The sequence below is a fragment of the Neofelis nebulosa genome, chromosome 16, assembly GCF_028018385.1.
Source record: "Neofelis nebulosa isolate mNeoNeb1 chromosome 16, mNeoNeb1.pri, whole genome shotgun sequence".
NCBI classification, from domain to species: domain Eukaryota; kingdom Metazoa; phylum Chordata; class Mammalia; order Carnivora; family Felidae; genus Neofelis; species Neofelis nebulosa.
The window spans coordinates 19,651,200-19,676,987 of NC_080797.1; the positions used below are offsets into that span (position 1 = coordinate 19,651,200).

The following is a 25,788-nucleotide window of genomic DNA, read 5'->3' on the forward strand; positions in this document are numbered from 1 at the left end:
ACCAGACCGACCTGTGGGGTCCAGGTCTGCAAACTTCCACAAGGCCTAGAAGGAGTGGCTGAGTCCTCTTTTTTAGAGACCCCAGCATGGTTGCAGACAGGAAGGTATTTCTCAAAAGCTTGCTTATGATCACTGTGACTTGTTTCATTGCTCGTTGCCTTGAGATCTCACCAGTTCTACATCCTTCTGCTTTTTGCTTATTCACTGGTGGGAAGTGGCCAAAGGAGGAAGTGCAAGAACGAGCGAAAGCAGAAGGGTTGGAAGATGCGGGAGCCGAGTCGGAGCTGACTGGCTCCACCAAGGGGGGCCCGGGCAAAGTCAAGATGCACGGGTTCCTGTTCTTCCTCTTCCTTTTCCAGCTTGCAGGTGAGCGGGGCCTGGGTCTGTGCTAGAGAAGAGCTTCTGGGGCAGGAAGGAGGGGGCCCAGCAAGCGGTCCCGCTGAGAAGCAGGCTCCATTCTAAGGAGATTCTCCAAGTAGTGAGTCTGTGTGTGTCATCTACTCTATTCCTCTCCCGGGGTTTTGGTGCCCACCGTTGCCAGTGTGGAAATGTCAAGGGTGCCTTCATAAAGGAACCCGGCACAAGGCAGAAAAGGCATAATTCCTGACCACCCGGGGGCTGATAATTCCAGATGCACAGACTGATGGGCCCCTCTGGTCCCAGAGAAGCAGAGGGGCCCTGGTGGCTCGGGAGAGCCGGCGAACGCTTGCTTCTGGGCTCTCCCTTTTGAGAATGTGTTATGGGGGAGGAAAGAAGGGAGAGTGGAGGGGGCTTTGGAGGAAGGAAAGCGGGGCGTTGGGCAGACAGGGAGGGAGAGGTGGTTCTAGGCATTTCGGGTAGAAGGAAACAGCAGAAGTTACCGAGGGGCTGAGTCGGAGGGCGGAAGGAAACTGTAAATTGACGGATAACATTTTGATTAAAAATTAAGGGTGGGGGCACCTGGGTGGCTCAGTCGGTTAAGTGTCCAACTTCGGCTCGGGTCATGACCTCATGGTTTGTGAGTTCCAGCCCCACATCGGGGGCTCTGTGCTGACAGCTCGGAGCCTGGAGCCGGCTTCGGATTCTGTGTTTCCCTCTCTCTCTGCCCCTCCCCCGCTCAAGCGCTGTCTCTCCTTCTCAAAAATAAGTAAACACTAAAAAAAAAAAAAAAAAAGAAAAGAAAATGGTGGGGGTTTTCTTGACATGGAAATGCTGGAGGCCAGAGGGCTCGGTGTTGGGCCTCTCTCTCGGGAGCCCCTCCCTCTCCTCTCTTGGCTTAAATACCACCTCTACCCCGATGATGCCCAATTTTTTATTGCTAGCATACATCACCCTGGGCCCCAGAATCTTTTAATCAACTGCCCATTCCACATCTTCACTAAGATGTTGACATTTCAAATGTGACCTGAGCATATTTTCCCCCCTCGAATTCCTTTCTCTCCCATCTTTATGTTTGGCAATTCCATCTTTTCTAGGTGCCGGGGCGAAACCCGGGGTCACACATCTCTTCTGTCCCATCCTATAATGATCCTTGGCAAATGCAAGCCAGATCCTGTCTTTCCTCTGGTCGAGACCCTCCAATGACCTTCCATCCTACTCAGAGTAAAAATACAGAGACCTTCCAGAAGCTACACGGTGCAGCCCCTGGTTCTCTCACCTCCCCACCTCCCCAATCTCTGCTTCTACTCTGCTCCCTCGGTTCAACCCACTGCAGCTGCACTGGCCTCTTAGATGTTCTTTGAATATGCTAGGTACACTGCTGCCTCAGGGCCTTTGCACTTGCGGTTCCCCCTGCCCAGAATGCTCTTCCTCAGATAGCCTCAGGCTCCAGTCCCTCGCACCCTGCATGTCTTTGATTCTCACTGAAGCCTTCATTAATAACAAACCTCATTAAAATTGCAATTCCCTTGCATTACCTTTCTCCACTGTTTGACTCTTCCTTCCCCCACCTTGAGAAAACAAACTTCAGGAAGGCAGAGATTTTTGGGCCTGAAACCATAGCATCCACAGATCAGAAAAATAGTAACTATTAGTTGAGCGACTGAATGTGTCCCATGGAGGGGGCAAATATGATTGCTGTACCCCACCCTCCATATTTCTTTTTCATAGAACTGAACATTCGAGACGCTTCACATTAATTGGAGAGCACATACATTGCTCATGAGAATGTAAAATGGTGCAGCTACTTTGGAAAACAATGTGACAGTCCTCAAAATGTTAAACATGTGGTTGCCACATGACCCAGCAATTCCGTCCCGGGTGTATACAAATGCGAATGTTCATGACAACATTATTCACAATCGTTAAAAGCTGGAAACGACCTAAATGTATACCAACTGATGGATGAATAAATAAAACGTGTCATACCTGTACAATGGAACATTATTCGGCCATAAAAACAAATGAATACTGATACACGCTATAACACAGATGAACCTTGAAAACATCAGGCCAAGTGAAAGAATCCAGATGCAAAAGGCCATATATTGTATGATTCCATTCCTATGGAATTTCCAAAATACCTAAATTCATAGAGACAGAAAGGAGATTAGTGGCTGCCAGGGGCTGGGCGGGGGGAGGAGGAAGGGAGTGTGTGTGGTAAGAGTAAGGGGTTTCTTTTTGGGGTGATAAAAATGCCCTGGAATTAGATGTGGCAACGGTAGCACAGCTCTGTGAATGCCCCAAGAACCGCGGAGTGGTACCCTTGAAAAGAGTGAATTGTATGGGAGGTGAACCACCTGTCGAGGAGCAGAGGGAAGAATCGGGAGCAGTAGATCTCCCGAGGAAAATCTCCGGGTAGCCTGAGGCATTGTGTGCATCTGAGGCTCTAACGGGTGTTCACGGCAATTGGAGGCCCCTTTGTGATTTGTGATTCTTTTTCATGGCCGAATTTGATCATCCGTCCCATCAGTTGGAGAAATGAAAATGATGCCTCCGAGAAGCGGTGTGGGCTCAGCGGAGAGCCGAGCTAGGTGACCCGACGCAGAGCGACTCGGAGAGGGGGGAGGTGGTGCTGTAGATGGGCTGCAAGGAGCCTCTGCGAAAAGAGGGCTGAGCAGACGCCTGGGGGACGAGAAGGATCCGGGGGCAGCTTTTCAGGCACAGGGAACAGCAAGCTTGAAGTCTGTGACAGGGACTTGAGTCTGGCCTGGGCAGGTCTGAGGAACAGACGGGTCATGTGGCTTGGTCATGTGCTTCACAACAGCGCCGTGGGGCAGATTGGGAGGCTATCATTCTGTCTGGCAGAAGAATCGTGGGGGAGGAACGTGACGCGTCCAGGACCACAAGGCTGGTAAAGGCAGAGCTGGGGGTGGGTCGTAGGAACGGAGAAGGCCCACGTTGGATGCGCCCTTAGGAGGCAAATCAGCAGGGCAGCGAATGCGCATAAAAGACTGCTTCTTTCTCTCCCCGACATCTGGAAACAGGGGAGGTTGGTGAGCAGATGTGAGAGTAGGGCTGGTGCGCTTGTGCACGCACGTGCACGCGCTTGGGAGCGCGTGACCAAGGCAGAGTGGGAACAGCGGTGGGAAGCCCGCAGGCACAGCTGGGTGCCAAGCAGCCACGGTGGGCGCTGTGAAGCTTTGTCCCCCTTCACCAGCCTCTCCCACGGAACTCGCCATAACAAGCTACCGTTTTACCCCTCACCACTTCCCATTTCTGAAGGGTTTATTGTTGGGGCGCCCGGGGTGGCTCAGTGGGTTAGGCATCCGACTTCCCCTCGGGTCATGATCTTGCGGTTCATGAGCCTGCATCTGGCTCTGCCCTGACAGGGTGGAGCCTGCTTGGGATTCTCTGTTTCCCTCTCTCTGCCCCTCCCCTGCTCTCTCTCTCTTTCTCTCTCTCTCTCAAAAAAAAAATCATTAAGAAAAATGAAGAGTTTATTGTTTTAAAGGCATACAAGAAACAACTACGAAGCAGGGTATCCCATTGGACTTTGCAGACTACTTTGTATGAGAAAGGAAGGGATTTTTAATTACCCTATATCTTCAGAGAAAAGTTAGCCCTTTTGTCCAACTTCAGCCTCGCCATGAGTGGTGGCAGACAGTGGACAAGACTCAGGTGTGCGGGGCCCAGAGTGGAGACTGGCTGATGTCCTGTGCTGTGTGGGCGTAGGGGTCCAGTCCCGCCACTCACTGATGGTGAAGCTGTCACTTCCCTCTGGGGCCCAGCTTCTTCCTCATCTGGGACTACTCCCCGTCAGCTAGTCTGCGAGTAACCATGCCTGCTGAGGATGCTGCTCCGTGGGCCTCAGGGGTGCCTTCTGCGTCGGGAGGCTTCAGACAGCAGGGCGGGAGCTCTGCCGAGGTTGGTGGGGAGGGGGCGCCGGGACAGACGGTTCTAAGAAGCGAGTGGAACAGACAGTTCAAGAGTCAGGTCCAACACCAGTGCTCAGGTGAGATAGGCTAATGCCACCTTATTAGTTTCCTAAGGCTGCCAGATAAATTACCGCAAACTTAGTGACTTAAAACAACACAGATTTATAGTGTTAGAGTCTGGAAGTCAGAGTCTAAAAAGGTCAACGGGGCTGCATTCTTTCGGGTGGCTTTGGGAGGGAATCAGATTCCTTGACTTTTCCAGAGGCTGCTGTGTCTTTGGTGTGTGGCCCCACATCAGTCTTCAATGTCCCTTCTCCTCTGGCCCTGGCCTTCCTGCTTCCCTCTGATAGGGAGCTTTTTTTTAAAAAAAATTTTTAATGTTTAGTTACTTTTGAGAGAGAGAGAGAGAGTGAGAGAGAGAGAGAGAGAGCGCGCATGAGTGGGGCAGGGGAAGAGAGAGAGAGAGAGACAGAGACAGAGAGACAGGGAATCCGCAGCGGGCTCCAGGCTCCGAGCTGTCAGCATAGAGCCTGACGCAGGCTCGAGCCCACAAACTGCGAGATCATGACCTGAGCTGGAGTTGGACGCTTAACTGACTGAGCCACCCAGGCGCCCCCTCTGATACAGATCTTTGTGATGATTTGGGCCCACCCAGATACTCCAGTATAATCTCTCCATCACAAGATCCTTTATTTAACCACATCTACAAAGTCCCCTTTTGCCACGTGAGATTGAACATATTTTACAGGCTCTGGAGATTAGGATGTAGACATCCTTTGGGAGCCATTATTCTGCTTACCATGCCATGAAACAGCCCTGTCCAGGCATTATTTTTTTCCCAATCATTTTGAAAGTAATAAATGCTCATTGTGGATACTTAGGGAAGTACAGAAAAAAAAGAATTAGGAAAAATAAAAAACCCTATGTCCCTGATCTTAATGCCCAAGGCAACCCAATGCTAATTTTTTTTTAATTTTTTTTAACGTTTTTTATTTTATTTTTGGGACAGAGAGAGACAGAGCATGAACGGGGGAGGGGCAGAGAGAGAGGGAGACACAGAATCGGAAACAGGCTCCAGGCTCCGAGCCATCAGCCTAGAGCCCGACGCGGGGCTCGAACTCACGGACCGCGAGATCGTGACCTGGTTGAAGTCGGACGCTTAACCGACTGCGCCACCCAGGCGCCCCTAATTTTTAAAAAATATTTATTTATTTTTTGAGAGAGAGACAGAGGGCAAGCAGGGGAGGGGCAGAGAGAGAGGGAGACACAGAATGCAAAGCAGGTTCCAGGCTCTAAGCTGTCAGCACAGAGCTCGATGTGGGGCTTGAACCCATGAACCGCGAGATCTGTGTTGAAGCCGGACGCTTAACCTACTGAGCCACCCAGGCTCTCCAATCCAATGTTAATTTAACATTTTAACTTATTTCCCTTCAATCTTTTTTTTTCTGTGCATATTTAAAAAGTTAGTTGAGATTATACTGTATATGAGATTTATTTATTTATTTATTTATTTAATATATGAAATTTATTGTCAAATTGGTTTCCATACAACACCCAGTGCCCATCCCAAAAGGTGCCCTCCTAAATACCCATCACCCACCCTCCCCTCCCTCCCACCCCCCATCAACCCTCAGTTTGTTCTCAGTTTTTAACAGTCTCTTATGCTTTGGCTCTCTCCCACTCTAACCTCTTTTTTTTTTTTTCCTTCCCCTCCCCCATGGGTTTCTGTTAAGTTTCTCAGGATCCACATAAGAGTCAAAGCATATGGTATCTGTCTTTCTCTGTATGACTTATTTCACTTAGCATCACACTCTCCAGTTCCATCCACGTTGCTACAAAAGGCCATATTTCATTTTTTCTCCTTGCCACGTAGTATTCCATTGTGTATATAAACCACAATTTCTTTATCCATTCATCAGTTGATGGACATTTAGGCTCTTTCCATAATTTGGCTATTGTTGAGAGTGCTGCTATAAACATTGGGGTACAAGTGCCCCTATGCATCAGTATTCCTGTAGCCCTTGGATAAATTCCTAGCAGTGCTATTGCTGGGTCATAGGGTAGGTCTATTTTTAATTTTCTGAGGAACCTCCACACTGCTTTCCAGAGCGGCTGCACCAATTTGCATTCCCACCAACAGTGCAAGAGGGTTCCCGTTTCTCCACATCCTCTCCAGCATCTATAGTGTATATGAGATTTAAAAATCCATTTTAATTTCGTAGGAGGATTTTCCACACAGTTAACAGTATTTCTAAGCAAATTATCAGTGTCTGCATTACATTTTATTGAATATTTATTTTCCCAGTTGGTGGATGTTAACCTTGTTTCCTTTATTTTTGCTATTTAAATAATTACGTAATGAATCTTGGTGCATAAATTTAAAAAAATTTTTTAATAAAATATTTTTAAGTTTATTTATTTTGAGAGAGAGACAGAGAGAGCGAGTGGGGGAGGGGCAGAGAGACAGGGAGAGAGAACATCCAAGCAGGTTCTGCACTGTCAGCACAGAGCCTGACATGGGGCTCCAACTCACAAACCTCGAGTTCACGATCTAGGCTGAAACCAAGAGTCGGACACCTAACCGACTGAACCACCCATGTGCCCCCCAAATTTTTAAATTTAATTTTACAGAGAGAGCAAGCGAGCAGAAAAGATGGGAAGAGGGAGAGAGAGAGAGAATCTTAAGTACACTCCAAGCCCAATATGAGGCTCAAGCCCATGACCCTGGGATCGTGACCTGAGCTGAAATCAAGAGTTGGAGAAATCAAGAGTTGGATGCTCCGCTGACTGAGCCACCCAGGCATCCCTTGGCGCATATATTTTTGTTAGCTTCTCTGTCAAATCCTAGACATATAATCAGTGGAGCAAAGGGCATGATTATTTTGCTACATAATTGCCATATTACTTTCTGTAATGGTTGAACTGGTGACATACCTCCCAGCAGCTTCTCTGAGTGTCTGAATATCCATTCCACATCACCCATGTCAGCAACATAGTAGTCACAAAAACTTGGTTGATTTTATATGAAAATGACATCACTTTAAGATGTTTTCATTTGCAAAAAAAAAAAGTTTTCATTTGCTAGATATTTTAATTGAACATTTCCAATTTTACTATCCATTTGAATTTCCTCTTTGTGACTTGCCTTTTCTTGCCCCTTATCAATTTTTTTTATAATGTTTACTTATTTTTGAGACAGAAAGAGGGGGACAGAGGATCCAGAGCGGGCCCTGTGCTTACAGCAGATAGCCCGATGTGGGGCTCGAACTCACAATCCTGGGATCATGACCTGAGTCAAAATCAAGAGTTGGATGCTCAACTGACTGAGCCACCCAAGCACCCCTATATATTCTTTTAAAAAAATGACTTAATCCTTTTCTACATTATTTGTTTCAAATATTTCTTGCAGTGTGTTCTTTGCCTCCATTCAGTCTGTTTTCTGGTATGTCCAAGTGTTACATTTTTTAATATGTGGTCAGATTCACTGACTCCTCTGTGATGAAAATTTAATTTTTTAATTTAGAAAGTGCCCCTTTTCATTCAGACATTTTTACCTTTTTTTAAACATTTATTTATTTTTGAGAGTCAGAGCACCAGCGGGGTAGGGGCAGAGAGAGGAGACACAGGATCTGAAGCAGGATCCAGGCTCTGAGCCATCAGCACAGAGCCCGACGCTTGGTTCAAACCCCCGAACCGGGAGATCAAGGCCTGAACTGAAGTTGGATGTTTCACTGACTGAGCCACCCAGGCTCCCCTTTTCATTCAGAGATTTTATAAAGACTTCTAATTTCCTCTAGTTTAAGAAGTGATTTGCTATTTTGTGTTGACCTTCTTAGTCTCCCTATCTTTACCTACTTGGAGCATGTGGAGAGGTGAAAGGGTCCAGCAACACTTGTGCAAAACTGTCCCCTTCCCCAGTTTTTTTTTTTTTTTAAATCTCCTATGGTATATTATACTCCAGAGAGTTGAAAACCTATCTCTAGGCAAATACCAATAGTACATCAATGTTCACAGCAGCATTATTCATAAGAGCCCAAAAGGGAAAACAACCCAAGTGTCATCAATTGATGAACAGATAAACACTGTGTGCCTATCCCTACCATGGAATGAAGTGCCTGCATAGGCTATACCATGGACGAGCCTTAAAAACATTACACTAAGTGAAAGAAGCCAGACACAAAAGGCCATACACTGTATGACTACATTTATACGAAATGTGGACTTCAGAGTAGAGAAGTCTATAGACAGAACGTAGACTTGTTCTACCAAAGGAGCAAATACCAGGTACAGTGTTTCTTCTGAGGTGATGAAAATGTTCTGGAATTAGAGGTGATGGTTGCAAAACTCTGTGAATATCCCCAAAACACCAGAGTAGATGATTTAAAATTAAGAGTAAAGGGTGCCTGGGTGGCTCAGTTGGTTAAGTCTCTGACTTTGGCTCAGGTCACGATTTCACAGTTTGTGAGATTGAGCCCCACGTCGGGTGAGCACGAGCCCAGCTTTGGGTTAGCCCTGCTTTGTCTCTCTCTCTCTCTCTTTCTCTCTCTCTCTCTCCCCCTTCACTCAAAAAAAATTAAGAGTAAAATTCATGATATGTGAATTATATCTCAATTTTTATTTAAAAAAAATTTTAATGTGTATTTATTTTTGAGAGAGAGAGACAGAGACAGAGTGCGAGTGGAGAGGGGCAGAAAGAGAGGGAGACACAGAATCTGAAGCAGGCTCCAGACTCTGAACTGTCAGCACAGAGCCTGACATAGGGCTTGGACTCGTGAACTGTGGAATCGTGACCTGAGCCAAAATTAAGAGTCGGATGCTTAACTGACTGAGTCACTCAGGCGCCCCAAGCCAGTGTTTTAAAATGGAGAGGTTCCATATAAAATCCAGATTCCTGGTTACTCTAGAAAAATGAAAAGGTCTGAAACCACAGAGCCCACATCTTGCATGAGGAGAGTGGGCCAAAATGTACTGGGGTCTTGCTTTCGTTCAGTAATTTGCTCTTCAGATGACTTTGGCCACGGGAAGGAGGTGGGGTGGACTATAGGAAGCTGTCATTGCTCAGTGTTGACATTTTTGATTCTTTGAGATCTGTAGTTGTGTTCTTAGGTGATTTCTATGATGGATTTGACCCAGTGGAGTTTTGAAGGACAAAGATCTGTGTTGTGGAAGGTCTATTCCTTCTTTGACTGTTACTCAACTCATGAGGTCCTTGGGTTTATTGGAATCATTTGTGATGCAGGAGGTTGTGGCTCTTCCTCAGGAGGTGAGATGGGGAGGTGACAGGCACATGGATTTGTGTTTTCCAGGCTCATCTGATATCTCGGGTCCAGAAGCAGTCAGAGGCCTGGTGGGGGGCTCACTGACAGTGCAGTGTCACTATGTACAAACGTGGAAAAAGAGCAAGAAGTGGTGGTGTCGAGGAGCCAACTGGGGAAACTGCCGGATCCTTGTTAAAACCGATGGGTCAGAGCAGGAGGTACAGAGAAAAAATGTGTCCATCAAGGACAATCAGGAAAACCTCATTTTCACTGTGACCATGGAGAAGCTCAAGCAAACTGATGCAAATATTTACTGGTGTGGGATTGAGAGATATGGAACTGACCTTGGGGTCGAAGTCAAAGTGACCGTCCACCCAGGTAAGAGTATGTGTAAGTGTGGCTGTGTGCCTTCAGGGCCCACTCTGTCCTGGGCTCTAAGGTTCCTCTCCAGTGACTTCAGTGTCACTCAGAGTGAACGGTCACACAGGGTGGTTGAGTCCTGAGCTCTCTGAGAACCCGACTGACCCCTTGGGGTTGAGAGGGACAGGGCTTCTCTTAGATGCTCTCTTGGCTCCCAGCTTCTCCTCCAGGATGGGATTGAGCTTGTCTGGGCATGTGTTTCTCTGCACGGCTCCGTGCCTGAGTCTATTGCTAACAGAGATCAAGGTGATGGTCCCAGTTTCAGCCCATAGGACAAAGGGACCTCCTTCCAGGGGATCCAGAGACCCCAATTCCTGCCAAGGCTTCCCTGGACTTCTGGTACCCTGAGTCCCTGCTCTTTCTGGAGTTTAGGGCCGGGACTTCATAGCGGCTATTCCCCTGCTCTGTTCCGTGCCACTCTCAGGGGGAAGGGCCCCGGCATAGTCGTGGTGGTGTAGTTGATTCCTGAGGTTCAGAATGGCCTCCACAGTGAAAAAGCTGTTTAATTCTGCTCCTGTCCTTTTTGAATAAATAAGATTGGGGAAGGCATTGGCAAAGGCCTTGTCATAGGCAGTGTGAATGTTTAAAGTCCAGCTGAATTCCAGCTGCCCTTGTCCTGAGGTAACACTAGGCCCCCTCTAATCCTTCCAGGGCCTGCTCAACATCCTCCCTGGACCTGTACCCAGTCCTGCCTGCCTCTGAGGCTGAGTATCCTAGGGGTCAGGGAGAAAAGAGCGGTCTAGGCTATAGGCCCTTCCCTTCCCACGGCCCAGCTCCAGGCTCCCCCTGGGCTCAGAGCCATGTGCAGGGCTGTGGGCAGGTTAGCAGGCTGAATAGTGTATAATCTGGTCTATGCCTAGCACCAACTACAGTGTCAACCACCAGCTCAAATGCCCACATGTCCACAACGCCAGCAGAGACCAAAGGCCCCCCGACTATGACCAGCCACCACTACGATGGCAGGTAAGCCAGTTCCGGTGTGCTGTTTCCTGTGGTCTGCTTGGTTTGAACTCTTCCAATGGAGGGGTACCCTTTGCAGTCCTAGGGTTCCCTTAATTACCGTTATGGCAAGAACAGTGGTATTGATGATTTGTCCCATCTCAGGAGCACCTGACAGCTCACAGAGGGCTTTCTTGTCCATTGCCTCTTAATTCTTTGACCCTACTCACGAGGAGGAGAAGGCAGATACACATGTTCCCATTTTATAGAGGAAGAAACAGTCTCTCTCATGCTTCTTAGTAGCCTGCCTGGCCAGTGCAGCCAAAGTGGCTTTCTAGAAGTTGAGAGGCCTCTTTCCAATTCCTCCTATGCCTTCTTGACCTTGTTTCTAGATAGGCTGATCTCCTTTTGCCCGGCCTTCCTGTAGAATCCGAATGGGAGGTCTCCAATCTATCTACTCTCGCCTGGAATCCCTTCTTTTTCTCTCTCCCATTTGCCTTCTGTTTCAAAAGTTTCTTTCTACTAACCTTCTTTTAATAAGTAATAGCTAACAGGGCGCCTGAGTGGTTAAGCGTCTGATTCTTGGTTTCTGTTCAGGTCATGATCCCGTAGTTTGTGAGATCAAGCCCTGCATCGGGCTCTGAGCTGACAGCATGGGGTCGGCTTGGGATTCTCTCTCCCTCCCTCCCTCTCTCTCTCCCCGCCCCACTTATGTAGAATGAATTCATTCTACAAATTCTGTGACTAGTGACAAATAAGAGATAGTCTTTGTATGAGTTTGCTCAGGATGCCATGACAAAGCACCATATCCTGGGCCACTGAAACAACAGACATTTATTTTCCCACTGTTCTGGAGGCCAGAAGGATGAGATCAAGGTGCCTCAGGATTGGCCTCTTCTTGGGGCTCAAAGGGAGAAGCATTCCCATGCCAATCTCCCAGCTTCTGGTGTTTGCCAGCCATCTGGGGGGCTCCTTGGCTTGTGGGAGCATTAACCCAATTTCTGCCTCTGTTGTCACAGGGTCTTCCTGTGCATACCTGTGTGTGGCTAGATTTCCCTTTTGTAAGGACACCAGCCATTGGATAAGGGCCCATCCTAATCCAGTATGACCTCATTTAGACTTGATTACATCTGCAAAGATCTTATTTCCAAATAGGTCACCTTCACAGGTTGGGAATGAACATGAATCGTGGGGGTGGGGGACACTATTTGATCCAGTACAGCAGGACAAGCGTAGAAGCAGGGAGACCTTTCCAGAGCTCATTGCCATATAGTTTCCATTAGGTGTCTGGACCCACTGAAACCCTGTGGAACCCTCCTCTCCTTAAATTTTAAAAAAAAATTTTTTTACCATCTCTGAGGGCACTCACGAGTGGGATTCCCAGGCTGGAAATCACAGGCCTCCAGGTCAAAAGGTGTTGGCCTTCCTGGCTTCCAGGCAGCTGGGGCAAGGCCCAGAAGCAGGAGGCAGGCCGGGGCGCATGGTGTCTTTCTGTTGTTTCCAGTGCTGACTCCATTAACCTCAGCATCCTGCTTCCCCTCATCTTTGCCGTGTTGCTGTTTCTCCTGGTGGCGGCCTCACTCTTGGCTTTGAGAATGATGAAGCAGCAGAAGAAAGGTGATCAGACTCAGCCGCTGGTGCTGAGCTGGGGCTGGGTGGGGGGCGGGGTGGGGGGAGCCGATGGCTGGTTCTGCCTCCACGTTCTCAGGGTAAATGCACCCCTCCCCTCTCAGAACCCACAAGGACCCGAGGTCTCCTGGGGTGCTCTCCAGTCCCCCCACTCCTGCCATAGCCTGGGGACTCTTGTAGTCAAGGCGAGGGGCGGGGAGCACTGCTTTTCTCCTAGATGTATGTCTGGGGCCTAAGTTTTAAGTTTCTGTGCTCCTGAGTATCTAGGCTTTTGAAACTAAGAACCAGGAGAAAAGAACCTGTTTCTTTGTTGCCTCTAATGGGGGTGGGGTGGGGGTGGGGGGAGAATCAGGGGTAGAGGCCGAGGGGCAGAGAGAAATAGGAACCACCAGCACTGAAAGCTGGTCCATAAGGTTCTGACCTAGCTCCTGCACCCCACTCAGAGGGCAGCCTGCATGGGGCACCCGTGTACCAGGCACAGCCAAGCAACTGGAAATGCAAGGAAGGGATGGGCTCAGCTGCCCAGCAGCCCCTGGCCCACTCAAAGACTAACCGGAATTGGGTGGATCACAGGAGACGAGACAGACCTAAATCAAGGGCCATGGAGCTGGGGAGGGAGGGGTTCGGCACCCGGGGTAGCTGGGAAGGCAGGCATGACTTTGAGTTGACTCCCGAATGATGGATGATGGTGGAGACCCGGGGGCATCTCGGGCAGGACTTCCGGCAGAAGTTATATGTGCCTGCAACTGCCCAGCAGGAAACTTAACCACACGGGCACCAAGGGCTGGCAGGGCCACCAGATCAGCTGATGACAGTTCCTCGATGTGGGGAAGATTGGCGAGGTCTCCTTATTTCTCAGGTGGAGAAGGGGCAGCTTGGAGAGGTAGTGACCAATGTCACAGAGTGTGTCATCTGAGGAGTCAGAATCGGAACCAGGTCTCACGTCTCTGAGTCTGGAGCTGAATCCACCTCTTATCTTCCAGATTTCTCTTCCCCAGACCCGGGGGCCCTGTGAGTCTGGAGACGGGCTTTCTGATTTTGATTGTTTTTGTCTTTTAGCTGCTGAGCCATCCCCAGGGCAGGTAAGAGAGCTTCTGAGGTCAGATCAGAGACACCAGATCGCGCCTTCCTCTCTTTCCTCATTGTCCCCGGAGCGCTGTTGTCCAAACCTATCAGACAAACCGTGTCCTTGTGCTCACGGCCCAGCTGCAGAGCCTGGGAGGATGGGATGCTGGAAACAGACAGAAGGGGGGAGGGCGGGAAGGGGGTAGGCATGGGGGCTGCAGAGGAAGCTGGGAGAGGGGGGCACAGGGAAGCTTGGCCCCGTAACCCTCTGTGGAAGACGACCAACTTCCTCTCCCAGGTGATGCAGCCGCTGGAGGGGGACCTCTGCTATGCAAACCTGACCCTACAGCCAACCGGAACCTCCCACGGCTCCTCCCAGAAGAAGGCCTGCACAAAGCCCTCCTCCTCTGCCCTGGAAAACCAGCAGGAAGTGGATTATGTCACCATGGTGTGTACCTGGGGCTGCTGTGGGCCTTGGAGCCAGATAGGCTTTCTCCTGCCCATGTGGGCACAGAGGAAGAAGGGCGGGTGCTGGGCAAAGCCACAGCCATTGAAAGACTTGCCTCTGGAGCTCCCCTCCACACCTCCCTCCTCCCCAGACTTTTGGCCTTTGGACATGTCTCTACAGCAGTCCTTGGCACTGGAGGATGCAGAGTCCCATCAGACATGGCCCTCATGCTGGTTGGGTCACAACCCAGACAGGTTGTGACCTAGAATTCCCTGTGAAGGGTGCTGCCCTTGTTCAGAGTCGAGGGAAGGTCTTCTGCTGTGGTTGGAGCTCAGGGAGCTGGCAGAGGGAAGGCAACAGGAGCTGAAGTGTCTGGGAGGAGCCTTCAGAAGCCCAGAAGGCTCTGTTTCCCCACCTCATCCAAGGCCTCCTCCATGCATGGGCATAACCTCCTGCCTGCCTCTCTGACCCCTTGGGCATCTTTATTGCAGGCCCCCTTTCCGAAGGAGAACATTTCCTATGCGGCTCTGTCTTGGGAGCTTTTGGATCAGGAGCCAACCTACAGCAACACAGACGTCCTCGTCACCCACGTTCCCAGAAGGAACCCTGAGGAGTCCATGGAATATAGCACCATAAGGAAGCCTTAGCCTAAGCTCCAGGCCCCCCTCTCCAACCCCACACAAGGCCTGTGAACATGTTCCTGTTTTGTCTGCTTTCTGTCCCCAGTCACTTCATGGGGACTAAATGGTGACTGAAGCCTTGGTCTGGTCCAGCTAGCGTCACTTCCAGTTCCATCTGGGTTCAGGGCCTGGTCTCAAGGGACTCTAGAGAGGTAGACGGGAGTCTCTCTACATCCTTTTTCCTCTCACACGACTTGGGAGGGGCTTAGGGATAGGCTCTGGAGCTGCCAAGGGAGTAATAAAGATAATGATAATAGTAATAATTAACCTTTATTTATTGCCTACCACATATGGTGGGCTGAATAATGGCCCCCAAAGTTATCTATGTCCCCATCCCCAGAACCTGGGAACATGGCAAAGGAGCTACGTGGCTGTGTGAAGTTGAGGATTTTGAGATAGGGAGAGTATTCTGGATTATCCAGGTAGGCCCTAAATATAATCACAAGGCTCCTTGTAAGAGGGAGGCAAGAAGGTCACAAGAAGAGAAGGTGGCAGATGACAGAAGCAGAGGTTGGAGAGATGTGACCAGCAGCCTCCAGGAGCCAGAAAGGGCAAGCAGTGGATTCTCCCTTGGAGCCTCTAGAAGGAACCAGCCTGCCAACACCCTGACTTTATAGTCCAGTGAAACAGACTTTGTAATCCTGGCCTTCAGAATTGTAGGAGGATAAATTGGCATTGTGTTAGTGGAGCCAGTAAATGTGCGGTAATTTGTCACGGCAGCAATAGGAAATCCACATGCTATGTGGCACCTTCCCTAAATGCTTTACCCGCAGTAACTAGTTTTGAGTCCCCACAACAACCCTATGAGGGCTCCTTTGTTATTGCCCCCATTTTACTGATGAGGAATCAAGGTTCAGGGAGGTTCAGTGACTTACCAAGTTTTATCGTTAGCAAGTGGATAAGTCGAAATTTGAACTTGGGTACTTCGGCTCCAGAGTCTGGAGTCGGGGCCACTATCCTGCCCTGTGTCTAAGGAGGAGAGTGTGTGCGTGAGCCACTCACACAGGGACAGTTAGCGAGTATTTACAGGTGTCGGACTTCCAGTCTCTAATTAGAGTCCTGGCACCTCTCCCTCCAGACTATGTCCTGAGTCCCAGCATGGCTCGTTGTCTCCGTGGTTACCAGCCGAGTCCAAGCAACCATCCAGTCCCCTGCCTGTCGTCCTTCTTTCCTTCTCAGCCCCAGAGTCCATTCTCCTCCCAGCAGTCAGAGTGATCTTTTAATTTTATTTATTTATTTTAAAATAGTGGTTGAGCTCATTTATTTTTTAAAAAAATTTTAATGCTTATTTATTAAACTTTTTTTGATGTTTATTTATTTTTGAGAGACAGAGAAAGAGCACAAGCAGGAGAGGGGCAGAGAGGGAGGGAGACACGAAATCCAAAGCAGGCTCCAGGCTCTGGGCAGTCAGCACAGAACCCAATGCGGGCTTGAACCCATGAATCAAGAGATTATGACCTGAGCCAAAGTCGATGTCTCACTGACTGAGCCACCCAGGCACTCCAATGCTTATTTATTTTTGAGAGAGAGTGTGAGCTGGGGAGGGGGAGAGAGAGAGGGAAACAGAGGATCTGAATCAGACTGCACTGTCAGGACAGAGCCCGATGCGGGGCTCAAACTCATGAACCATGAGATCATGACCTGAACCAAAGTTGAATGCTTAACTGACTGAGCCACCCAGGTGCCCCAGAGGGATCTTTTTAGAGCACAGATGTGGTCACTCACTGCTTATTACCTTCTGGTGCCTTCTTCTGCAGCCCAGGAGGTCCAGGGGATACATGGGTCCCTGTCTGCCTCTATGAACCCAGCTCCAGCCACTGTCCTTCTGACAAGATGAAGCTTGCTGTTTTCTCAGGGCATTGACAATTGCTGTGTATCTTCTTTCTGGAATGTTCTTCCCACAGATGTGTGACTAGTTAGCTTCTTCTTTTTTTAAATGTTTATTTATGTTGAGACAGAGAGAGAGAAAGAGCACACTCGTGTGGGGCCGGAGAGGGGGAAGAGGGGTAAAGAGAGAGAGATGGAGAGAGAGAGAATCCCAACCAGGCTCTGTGCTGGGTCTTGATCCCACAAGCCACGAGATCATGACCTGAACCAAAATCAAGAGTTGGACGCTTAACCGAGTGAGCCACCAAGGCACCCCAGACTAGTTAGCTTCTTTGTACCATCACATCTTAGCTCACATTGTCCCCTCCCAGAGCAGCCTTCTCTGACCACCCTAATGGCAGTAGTCCCTGCCACCACCCTTAATATCTCCCCATTGCCCTGTTTTACCTCCTTCATAGTGGGTACTGCTTTATGAAATTCATTATTGGCACGTGGGTTTATTGTTTCTCCCTCTCAGCTAGGCTCTAGGCTGCCTGAAGGTGAGGGTTTTGTCTCATTTACTGCTGTATCCCCTGTGCATAGCAGGTCTCCTACATGGCGGGTTCTTGAATGTTTTTATGTTGCCTTGAACGAATAAATAATGTGATGGTCCAGATGTGGGAACACAGGGCAAGCTTTCAGGAGCAGGGACGCAAGTATCTGTCATTCTAGGAAGGGCCACCTGGGCAGCCCAAGGAATTTCAGGATCAAACTCCCAGAATCATGAAGTGGAGAGATTTCTTTCATCCTCCTGAAGCCAGGGGAAAGAGGATTCCCTATGATTCCTCCTGACTGCAGGACAAAGGTCTATTACTTCACTTAGGTCTCTTTTGGTGGAGGCTGGGATGAAGCATCAGGGAGAGGAGTCACAGCTTGGGAAGAAATGATGAGCTATGCCTGGGGTTACAGGCAGTTGCCCCCACAGGTACAGGGGCCATAGAAGTGTTTAGGGGCCGCTATTAATGACCTGGGGTTGCCTGACTTCCCACAACCACAGACACCCCAGGCGGTGTGGGGGGAGGTAGACTTGGTGGATGCCCATCCCAGCATGTGTGGCTCTCTGCTCCTGTTCCCACTTCCTGAAAGATGATTGATTCCTTAGAACCTCAAGAGCTGTTCCATCCTGGAGAGATTTGCAGAGCTTGGGCAAACTTAAATATTACTGGACTGGTCATTGAAGCTTGTTGGGTTAGTGAGACTGTTTTTGACCCAGCCTACTTTAATTAATTAATTAATTAATTAATTCAGAGACAGTGCAAGTAGGGGAGGGGCAGAGAGAGAGAGGGAGACACAGAATCCGAAGCAGGCTCTAGGCTCTGAGTTGTCAGCACAGAGCCCGACGTGGGTCTCGAACTCATGAACTGCGAGATCATGACCTGAGGCAAAGTTGGACACTTAACCCACTAAGCCACCCAGGTGCCTCTGACCCAGCCAATATTGAGATTTACAGAGCAGGAAGTGCCTACAGAGGGATTTTTAAGTGGAAGAGCTCAAAGCAGAGCAAAACCAGAGTGAGTCGAAGTATAAGAATAACAGAGAGCCTTGGGCCAGTGCATTTTAGCGATTGTGCATAACGTGGCTTTATTGCTGAGTTTTTAGGCGGTCAGCACCTCACAGAACTTATAAGTACATGGTTATTCTGGATAGTGAGGCACTCGTCTTTTCTGGTAATCTATCACAGACACCAATTAGTGTGCTGACACTTCTGACACAAATCTAGAAACCCAGGGAAGTTTAGAATTCAGCTCAGTTTGATTTGGTTGGAGGAATCTGGTTGCTTCTGCCTTCATCTTGACGGTAGATATGGGCTGGAGATGGAAAGTTCTGGCAGCCTAGCTGAACTGAGGAAAGGTAAATCCACTTAGAAAGACAGATCCACTCTGATCACTTTTAATTGCCTTATTGAAGCTTCTGAAAAGGTGTCTGTCAGATATATTGCTGGAGATAATGTTTTAATCTGAAATTCCAGCCATCTGGGTTGGTGGCTGTCTGAAAAGGGACCTTCTCGTGTCCTGAGAGATTGGCTAGCTCATGACATCTGGGAAAGCTGTCCTGTCCAATCTACATTCTGCAGCTGACTGGTGGTCCTCATGGGAAACATTCGGGGTCTTGGGGTTTGGGTCATGACTGCAAGGATCTGCCCTGCCTGCAGCCCAATTTGTTCAAGCTTGAGCTGACGTTTAGAGAGTGCTTGGGGGAAGTACTTGGGGTGGTGGGGGGAGAGGGGAAGCAAACACATGTAAGAGGTTTGAAAGGAAACCGTTTCATAATGTTTACAGATTGGTATCCTGGTATTGTCTCAGCCATATCCGGCTGCTCCTTAAAGAATTTGTTAAGGCAGATTTTGGGTGTCGGACTAGCGCCTTTACTGCAAGAGCGAGGAAGTTCAGATATAGTTCCTCTGGTTTGAGTGAGAGTGACATTTGCCATTTTTGCTGTATGGTTTCCAGGAAAGCACATTCTGTTAAGACAGATTCCAAGATATTTAACCACTCGGCTTTGACTGAGTGCCTAATTATTTATAGCATGTTCTAAAGTTGCTGGGGTTTCCCTCTTTTGGTTTTTGAATTATTAATGTTTAAAGATTCCACAAATTATAGGGTTTGGACAACCTCCTTTTGAGAACTGTATGCATATTACTGGCTTTCAGGAGACGCAGCCTTTTTGAGAGTCGATTGAGAGAGAAAAATATACGGGGCTGGTAACTTTCAAAATACATGAATGGGGGAGGGTGCCTGGGAGGCTCTGTTGATTAAGCGTTCCCTGTTGATTAGGCATTCGACTTCGGCTCGGGTCATAATCTCACGGTTTGTGGGTCCAAGTCCCCCATCAAGCTTTGTGCTGACAGCTCAGAGCCTGGAGCCTGCTTTGGATTCTGTGTCTCCCTCTCTCTCTGCTCCTCCCCTGCTTGTGTTCTGTCTCTCTCTCTCAAAAAATAAATAAACATTAAAAAAAAAACCCAAACCCCAAAATACATGATTAGGGTAAGTGTTGGACTGAAGTGACGCTGAAGCTTACCTTTGCATGACACCTTGAAAGTAGAGTTCATAGCCACTTAGCCTTGGAAAGGCCAGACTGCAGGAATAAGTTGATATCATGCACCAAGGGACTATTATTGTGGTCAGCCTTTTATTTTACCAAGTAGGTACAGTCTTTTCCAATGTAAATGGAATTGGTAATTGATCGGATTGTTGACACTGTTGGTTAAGTGAGGGAATTGTAAAGAAATATATGCTTCCTTTAAGGGACTTCTTTTCTACTCAAGATATCTAAACGTGTAGTAATTTACTAGTGTTCTGATGTAGACCTAAGCCTTTTCTTTGTTTACTTGCGGGTCTCTTGAAAGAAGGGTTCATTGCTGTTTCTGCACCATGTGTTTCTGCCCACATCGTCCTGTCCTGGAGCCATTTTTCCAGTTTCTCAGACTTGGAGCGAGACATTGTAGACACTTATGAAGCAATCGGATTGCAAAACCTTGCTTTGTTTTTATGGTTTTCCTCCCAACATTTTATAATTTTCTCACTCATTCTGAACTTGGTGGCATTTTTTTTTAATGACACGCTTTTATTGAGTCTTTCCAAAGCATTCAATCTGTTATTTTTTTTAGAAATAGCTGGGGTTTTTTGTTTTGTTTTTTTGCTCACACTCATTTCACTGGTCAATATCTTTTCTGTTTACACTTTTAGTTGGTTAGTTTATACATGGATTAATTAGCTGACATAATTATAACCAATGTGTATGATTGACCATGAGATTGAAGGGTTTTGGCTAATCTAATCTACGGTTAACCTAATCTTTGGTTAAGAGAGGGTTTGGTGAAGAAAGTTTCTACTAAATGGTTATGATCCTAATTTCATAAAAGAATGGACATTTGAGCACCCCCAAGCCAGAATAGTAGGAAGGTTTCCCAAGAAAGGACAATTGATAGCTTTCTGCCAATATGAGGTGTGTAATTGCCTACAAATTGACTGATACTTTGTCCAGGATGGTGCTCACATGTGGGCTAAGGGCTGGCAGACACTGATCTTATTCACACTGGACATGTTCTCTGGACATGAACTCTCTCTGCTGCATTCCAGGGGTTGTGGCCTAGGGTTCCCCCCAAACCCCTAGTAATCCTACTCATCTGGATGCTGACTAAGGTTGTTGTTTATGAGGGCCCCATGGCCCTCCATCAGTTGGGAAGAGGGCCCCTTGACTCAGTCCAATTCTGCCTGCTCAGCACAACCCCTTTCCCAAAGCAGCCCACTGTGACCACAAACTCACGTGGCCCTGTCTTGAGGGCGTGTGGTTCTTGCAACAAGAAAGGGTGATTGATGCTCACCTGCTGAAGGAATCACTGAGGACAAGTTCAGAATTAAGGAGGAGGTTAAGACTTTGCTCCTAAGGGTCACGAATAGAGAAGAGACATTCTAAACCTTTGTGTCATAGAATATCTACTTCAGTAGAGAGGAGGTGTTTACTACAGGTTCCAGAATAAAAATTCCATCCTGGGGGGTTTCTCCCACATCCCTCTCCATCACCTTCCTGTCTTCTGTGATACAAAGCCAGATGTCCTCAATTCTGTTTTTTACTAGCTTATTGCTTCATTTTAAGTTATAAAGTATTTGATGAGTCTATATAATGTGTGTATGTGTTATAAAGGATAATGAAACAAACACCCATGTACCCGCCCTCCCCCCCTACTGAAGAAATGGTCGCTCATTATTTGGCTTCTTTTTTTCCTTCCAAGGAGGGAAGCAAACATACCTTACCTTAGTCCTAAGCATTAGGTAGCTTAGGGGTCCCACACAGCCCTTGACCCGCTCTCATTGCCTTATGTTAATTAGCAAGGTGGTCAGGTGAGTTGGTCTGCATTATGTAGTATTCTGTACTAAACTGACAAATTGATGCCACTCTTCTTATTTTAACATTATTTTTCTCCCCCAATAAAACCAATGCCCACTTGTGCCTTTATGTTATTTAAGAATCTGGCAATTGGTTTGCCATTCTGACAGCAGCCACATAGAATTTCCTTCTGGCATTCCCACGTAGGATGCTGCCCTCTGTCAAGGGTAGTGAGGGTTTCTGTGACAAAGAGGCAAATGTCTCAACCGCTGGTCTCAGCCATGGTGCCCAGTGCCAGCCCACTGGTCATTGGAAAGAGTTGCAAAAGTTCAGATGATGACTTCATTTCAAAATTTCACACAGCCTTTGCAAGATTAATAATGAGCCAGAAAAGCAGAAGGACTAAACCCCAAAGACCTCGTGATCTCCCACCAACTCCTGGCAAGTCAAAGTAGAATGGGTGGAGAGGTAAAGTGTTTTATCTTAAAACACAGTGAGACCTGAGAACAGAAGAAGGAGAAACAGGAGGTAAAGTGAAGGAGAGGCTTCCCCGGAGTGGTGTTGGTGTAAGTCTAGGCTTGCTTTCCTGGGGTTGCTATCCTGCAGTTGGGTTTGGTGGAGGCAAATCCCTAAGAGGTAAAGTTGCTTGGCTCCTTTGCCCTTGAGACCCAGTTAATGGTTATTCACTGCAGTAGGCCTACTTTCCAATAGCATCTGGGCAGGTCTGGAGGCAGAGTCTTGAATCTGCATTGTGAATGAATGTCCCCCACTGGCATTGACTCTGCTTTAGTGTTTGTCCTGGGCCAGGCTGAAATTGTTACCAGGGCTGCACTAGGATGGCAGGAAGTCAGCATCAGAAGGGGAAGCTACCAGTTCAAGCCTTCCTTTCCCTGAGAATCCCAGGGGTCCAGGGAGGGCCATGCCAGCATGCTAATGGGGAAGAATTCAAGGTCTGGGGTTAGACACCCTGGGGATGGGGTTCTGTCTTTTACTTGCTGAGTGGCCTTGGACAATCATGAAATGTCTCTCAGGGCCCAATGACTCCTCTGCCTAACGGAGTTTAACCAAAGTGCCACAGCCTATGTCCTGTGATTTCAAAGTAACCAAAGTAACCAAAGTAACCTTCTGGTTCCCACTGTGGGACCTTGGGTCCCCACCAATATCCCTCCAGCAGATCCCAGCTATCTCTGAGAAGTCTCACGGGGCTAGCACCCACATGACCCACAGAAGTCTCCTTCAATGCTTTATTACAGCAAAATGTTAGCATTTATTTATTTAAATGTTTATGTATTTATTTTGAGATAGAGAGAGAGCACGAGTGGGGAAGGAGGAGGGAGGGAGGGAGAGAGAGAGAGAGAGAGAGAGAGAGAGAGAGAGAGAATCCCAAGCAGGCTCCATGCTACCAGTGCAGAGCCCAGCATGGGGCTCAATCTCATGAAACACAAGATCATGACCTGAGCAGAAATCAAGAGCCAGATGCTTAACCAGTTGAGCCACCCAGACGCCCCCCAAATGTTAGCATCTAGTAAATATGAATGGTGATACATGGGCATTTCCTTTTTGTTATGATATTCTCTGTACCTTTTGATAAGCTTCAACATTTCAGAATTAACAAAAGATTTTCATGTGTTCATACAATGGAATACTATGTAAGCATTAAAACTAATGAGGGTGAAATGAACAACGCCCTGAACAACAGTGGGAGGGGGGGTGTTAGGAGTGCTGACTCCTGTGCAATTGAAAATCTGCATATAACTTTGACTCCCCCAAAGCTTAACTACTTAGTCTACTGTTGACTGGAAGCCTTACTGATAGCACAGCTGATTAACACTTATTTTGTATGTTATATGTATTACATACTGTATTCTTTCAATAAATAAGTCAGAGAAAAGAAAATGTTATTAAGAAAATCATAAGGAAGAGGGGTGTCTTGGTGGCCCAGTTGGTTAAGTGTCCAACTTTGGCTCTGGTCATGATCTCACGGTTCATGAGTTCGAGTCCTGTGTTGGGCTCTGTGCTGACAGCTCAGAGCCGAAGCCCACTTCAGACTCTGTGTCTCCCTCTCTTTCTGCCCCTCCCCCACTCATGCTCTGCTCTCTCTGTCTCTTAAAAATTAATAAATGTTAAAACATTTTTTTAAAAAAGGAAAATCATAAGGAAGAGAAATGCCATAGTGGACTATATGGTATTTATTGAAAAAAATCTGCATGTTAATGCACCTGTGCAGTTCAAACCTGCATTGTTCAAAGGTCAATCGTATATATATACTTTAGAGAGCAATTCCATTTTAATATAAGGTACATGTTTTGAAACAGTGGCATCACAGATAATTTTTCTTTGTTTTGCATTTCTCAAATTTTGTAATTAGACATGTGTTAATAATAATGGCTCTTGCAGTTAACCAATAGCCACCAATAGAAGTTGACTATCCAACCCAGTGCTCAAGTCACAAACACAAGTCTCATTTACTTCTTCCCCAGACCTATGTGGGGAAGCCACCTACCCCAGTGTTCCCAAGGCTGGAACCTTGCCTGTCCACTTTTGGGTGTTCTGATCTGCCTTCCACACCATGCTTCCTGCTGCCCGTTACTCTTGCAGATTGCTCTGGACCTGGGTACCACCATTCCTCGCCAGTGAATGTCACTGGTGACACAGTGACAGCCTTTGGGGGAGTACTGATCACCCCTTTGCTATTCTGCCCAGAGCATGAGATAACCCTTCTCTGGCTCTTCATGGCTCATCAGAAACCAGTCATGGAGTGAGACCAAAAGAAGAGGATGCACCCAAGTCAATAGCTCAGAACTACTGCACAGACCAGGGTTTAGACCCTCCAGGGGTTCTTACTTGACAGCGGTAAGTTACATAATCTGGGGTCCAGCACAAAATAAAAATACGGGACTCCTTGTACAAACATATTGAGATGATCTCAAGATAGTGACAGCAGGGTATTAAACTAATCATAGGGCCCTTCCAAATGTGGAGCCCCAAGTGACTGTCCAGGTGGCACACCCACAAAGCTGGCCTTGTTTGGGAGGCTTCCATATCACTTCTCAACTGCTTCCACGTGACCATAGACTACTCTTGCCTTACTCCCACTGGAAAAATTCAGGCGTCTTCACACCAACTGACCCTGGTCCCAAAACCAGGAGGAAGAACTTCCCCTCATTCTAACCTGAGGCTTGCCTCCTGTCTCCTCATCTGCTGTCCCTGCATCGACCTCCTCCTGGGGTGGTTGAAAGTTGGGTCATCTGTTTCCTCTACAGGACAGCCTACGCCCACTCATAGGGTGAGGTCTGGCTCCACAGACCCAGTAAGCCAATTGGTTTATAGGGTGACATCAGTTCATTACCTAAGTTTGATTGTTAATAACCTAAGTCTGGGTATCCAGTCTTAAATGACACCATGTATGGGACACAGTCCAGTTTCATGGGGAGAGTGACAAGTTCAGCTCAGTTCTTTTTCAGTCACTTTTCATTAAAGATTTGAAAATATTGGGACCCAGCCTTCCCCAGGATTACCATGGAGTCCTAAGTTGCTTTTTCATGACTAGTCTATAGCTAACACACCCCCATTTTCCTTGGAAACCACTCTCTTCCACTCGTGGTCAATAGGCCTTGGATGGGACCGACTCCTCCATGTGACCCATTTCAGTCCAATGAGCATTAGATATAGGACTTCATTAAAAACTAGTAGCTGTGAGGATGTGACCTGCACCTGCTGACAGTCATGTGACCCCACAAGAAACCTACCTGTGAATAAAGCTAAGTTAGAGGGTAGAATGTTGATAGACAGAGACAGATGCTGTTGTCTGAGTCCCTGGATCCAACTAAACAGCATCGCCAGGCTTCACACTTACACAAACCAATGAATTTTCTTTTCTTGTTTAAGGTGGTTTGACTTGGGTTTTGTTACTGTCCGTCAAAATGATCCTGACCACAAGAGTTCTCTGTTTACAGACAACAATGAAACCTGGGTGGCTTATGCTCAGGGCTGTGGAAATCAGATGAGATAACTTATATGCAGGTGTTTTGCAAACTGTAAAAGGCTATTTGAATGGAATGACCAAGGAAGTACAATTGGTGAGTGGCATAGCCAGGACAAAACCTAGTTTTTTTTTTTTGATACCCCAAGCCCCATTCTCTTCTTTAGCTAATGAGCTGCCTCCTGCTCTAAGCAAATCCGTGAGCAGGCAGGTGGTGAACAGGGCAGGGGGTGGACAGGGCAGCGAGTGGGCCAGACAAGCAGGTGGTGGTCAGGGGTTACTCTGTGTGGCCTTCTTTGTGTTTGTGGTGCTGCACTATGATGTCTGGAAGAGACCCTCCTCCTCAGGTATGCGGGAGTGAGGGTCTCTGAGGGCATGA

The 25,788-nt window shown here is 47.7% G+C and overlaps 2 protein-coding genes and 1 long non-coding RNA gene across 5 annotated transcripts in view; 2 read left to right on the forward strand and 1 right to left on the reverse strand.

The window, feature by feature from the left end:
* Positions 1 to 25,788, reverse strand: part of RAB37 (RAB37, member RAS oncogene family) — a 56,985-nt gene that overhangs the window by 21,517 nt on the left and 9,680 nt on the right. The window lies entirely within an intron of this gene.
* Positions 72 to 15,422, forward strand: CD300LF (CD300 molecule like family member f). Its single transcript, XM_058705043.1, has 8 exons — positions 72 to 104; positions 216 to 366; positions 9,602 to 9,931; positions 10,834 to 10,936; positions 12,417 to 12,529; positions 13,601 to 13,623; positions 13,905 to 14,054; positions 14,546 to 15,422. Exons 1-8 carry the CDS (start codon positions 87 to 89, stop codon positions 14,699 to 14,701), a joined length of 1,044 nt encoding a protein of 347 aa, XP_058561026.1. The 5' UTR covers positions 72 to 86; the 3' UTR covers positions 14,702 to 15,422.
* LOC131498147 (uncharacterized) overlaps positions 19,711 to 25,788 on the forward strand; it is a 54,283-nt gene continuing 48,205 nt past the window's right edge. For all 3 annotated transcript variants that reach the window (XR_009255307.1, XR_009255308.1, XR_009255309.1), the window contains exon 1: positions 19,711 to 25,506. This is a non-coding gene — a long non-coding RNA (uncharacterized LOC131498147). The remainder of the gene's footprint in view (positions 25,507 to 25,788) is intronic.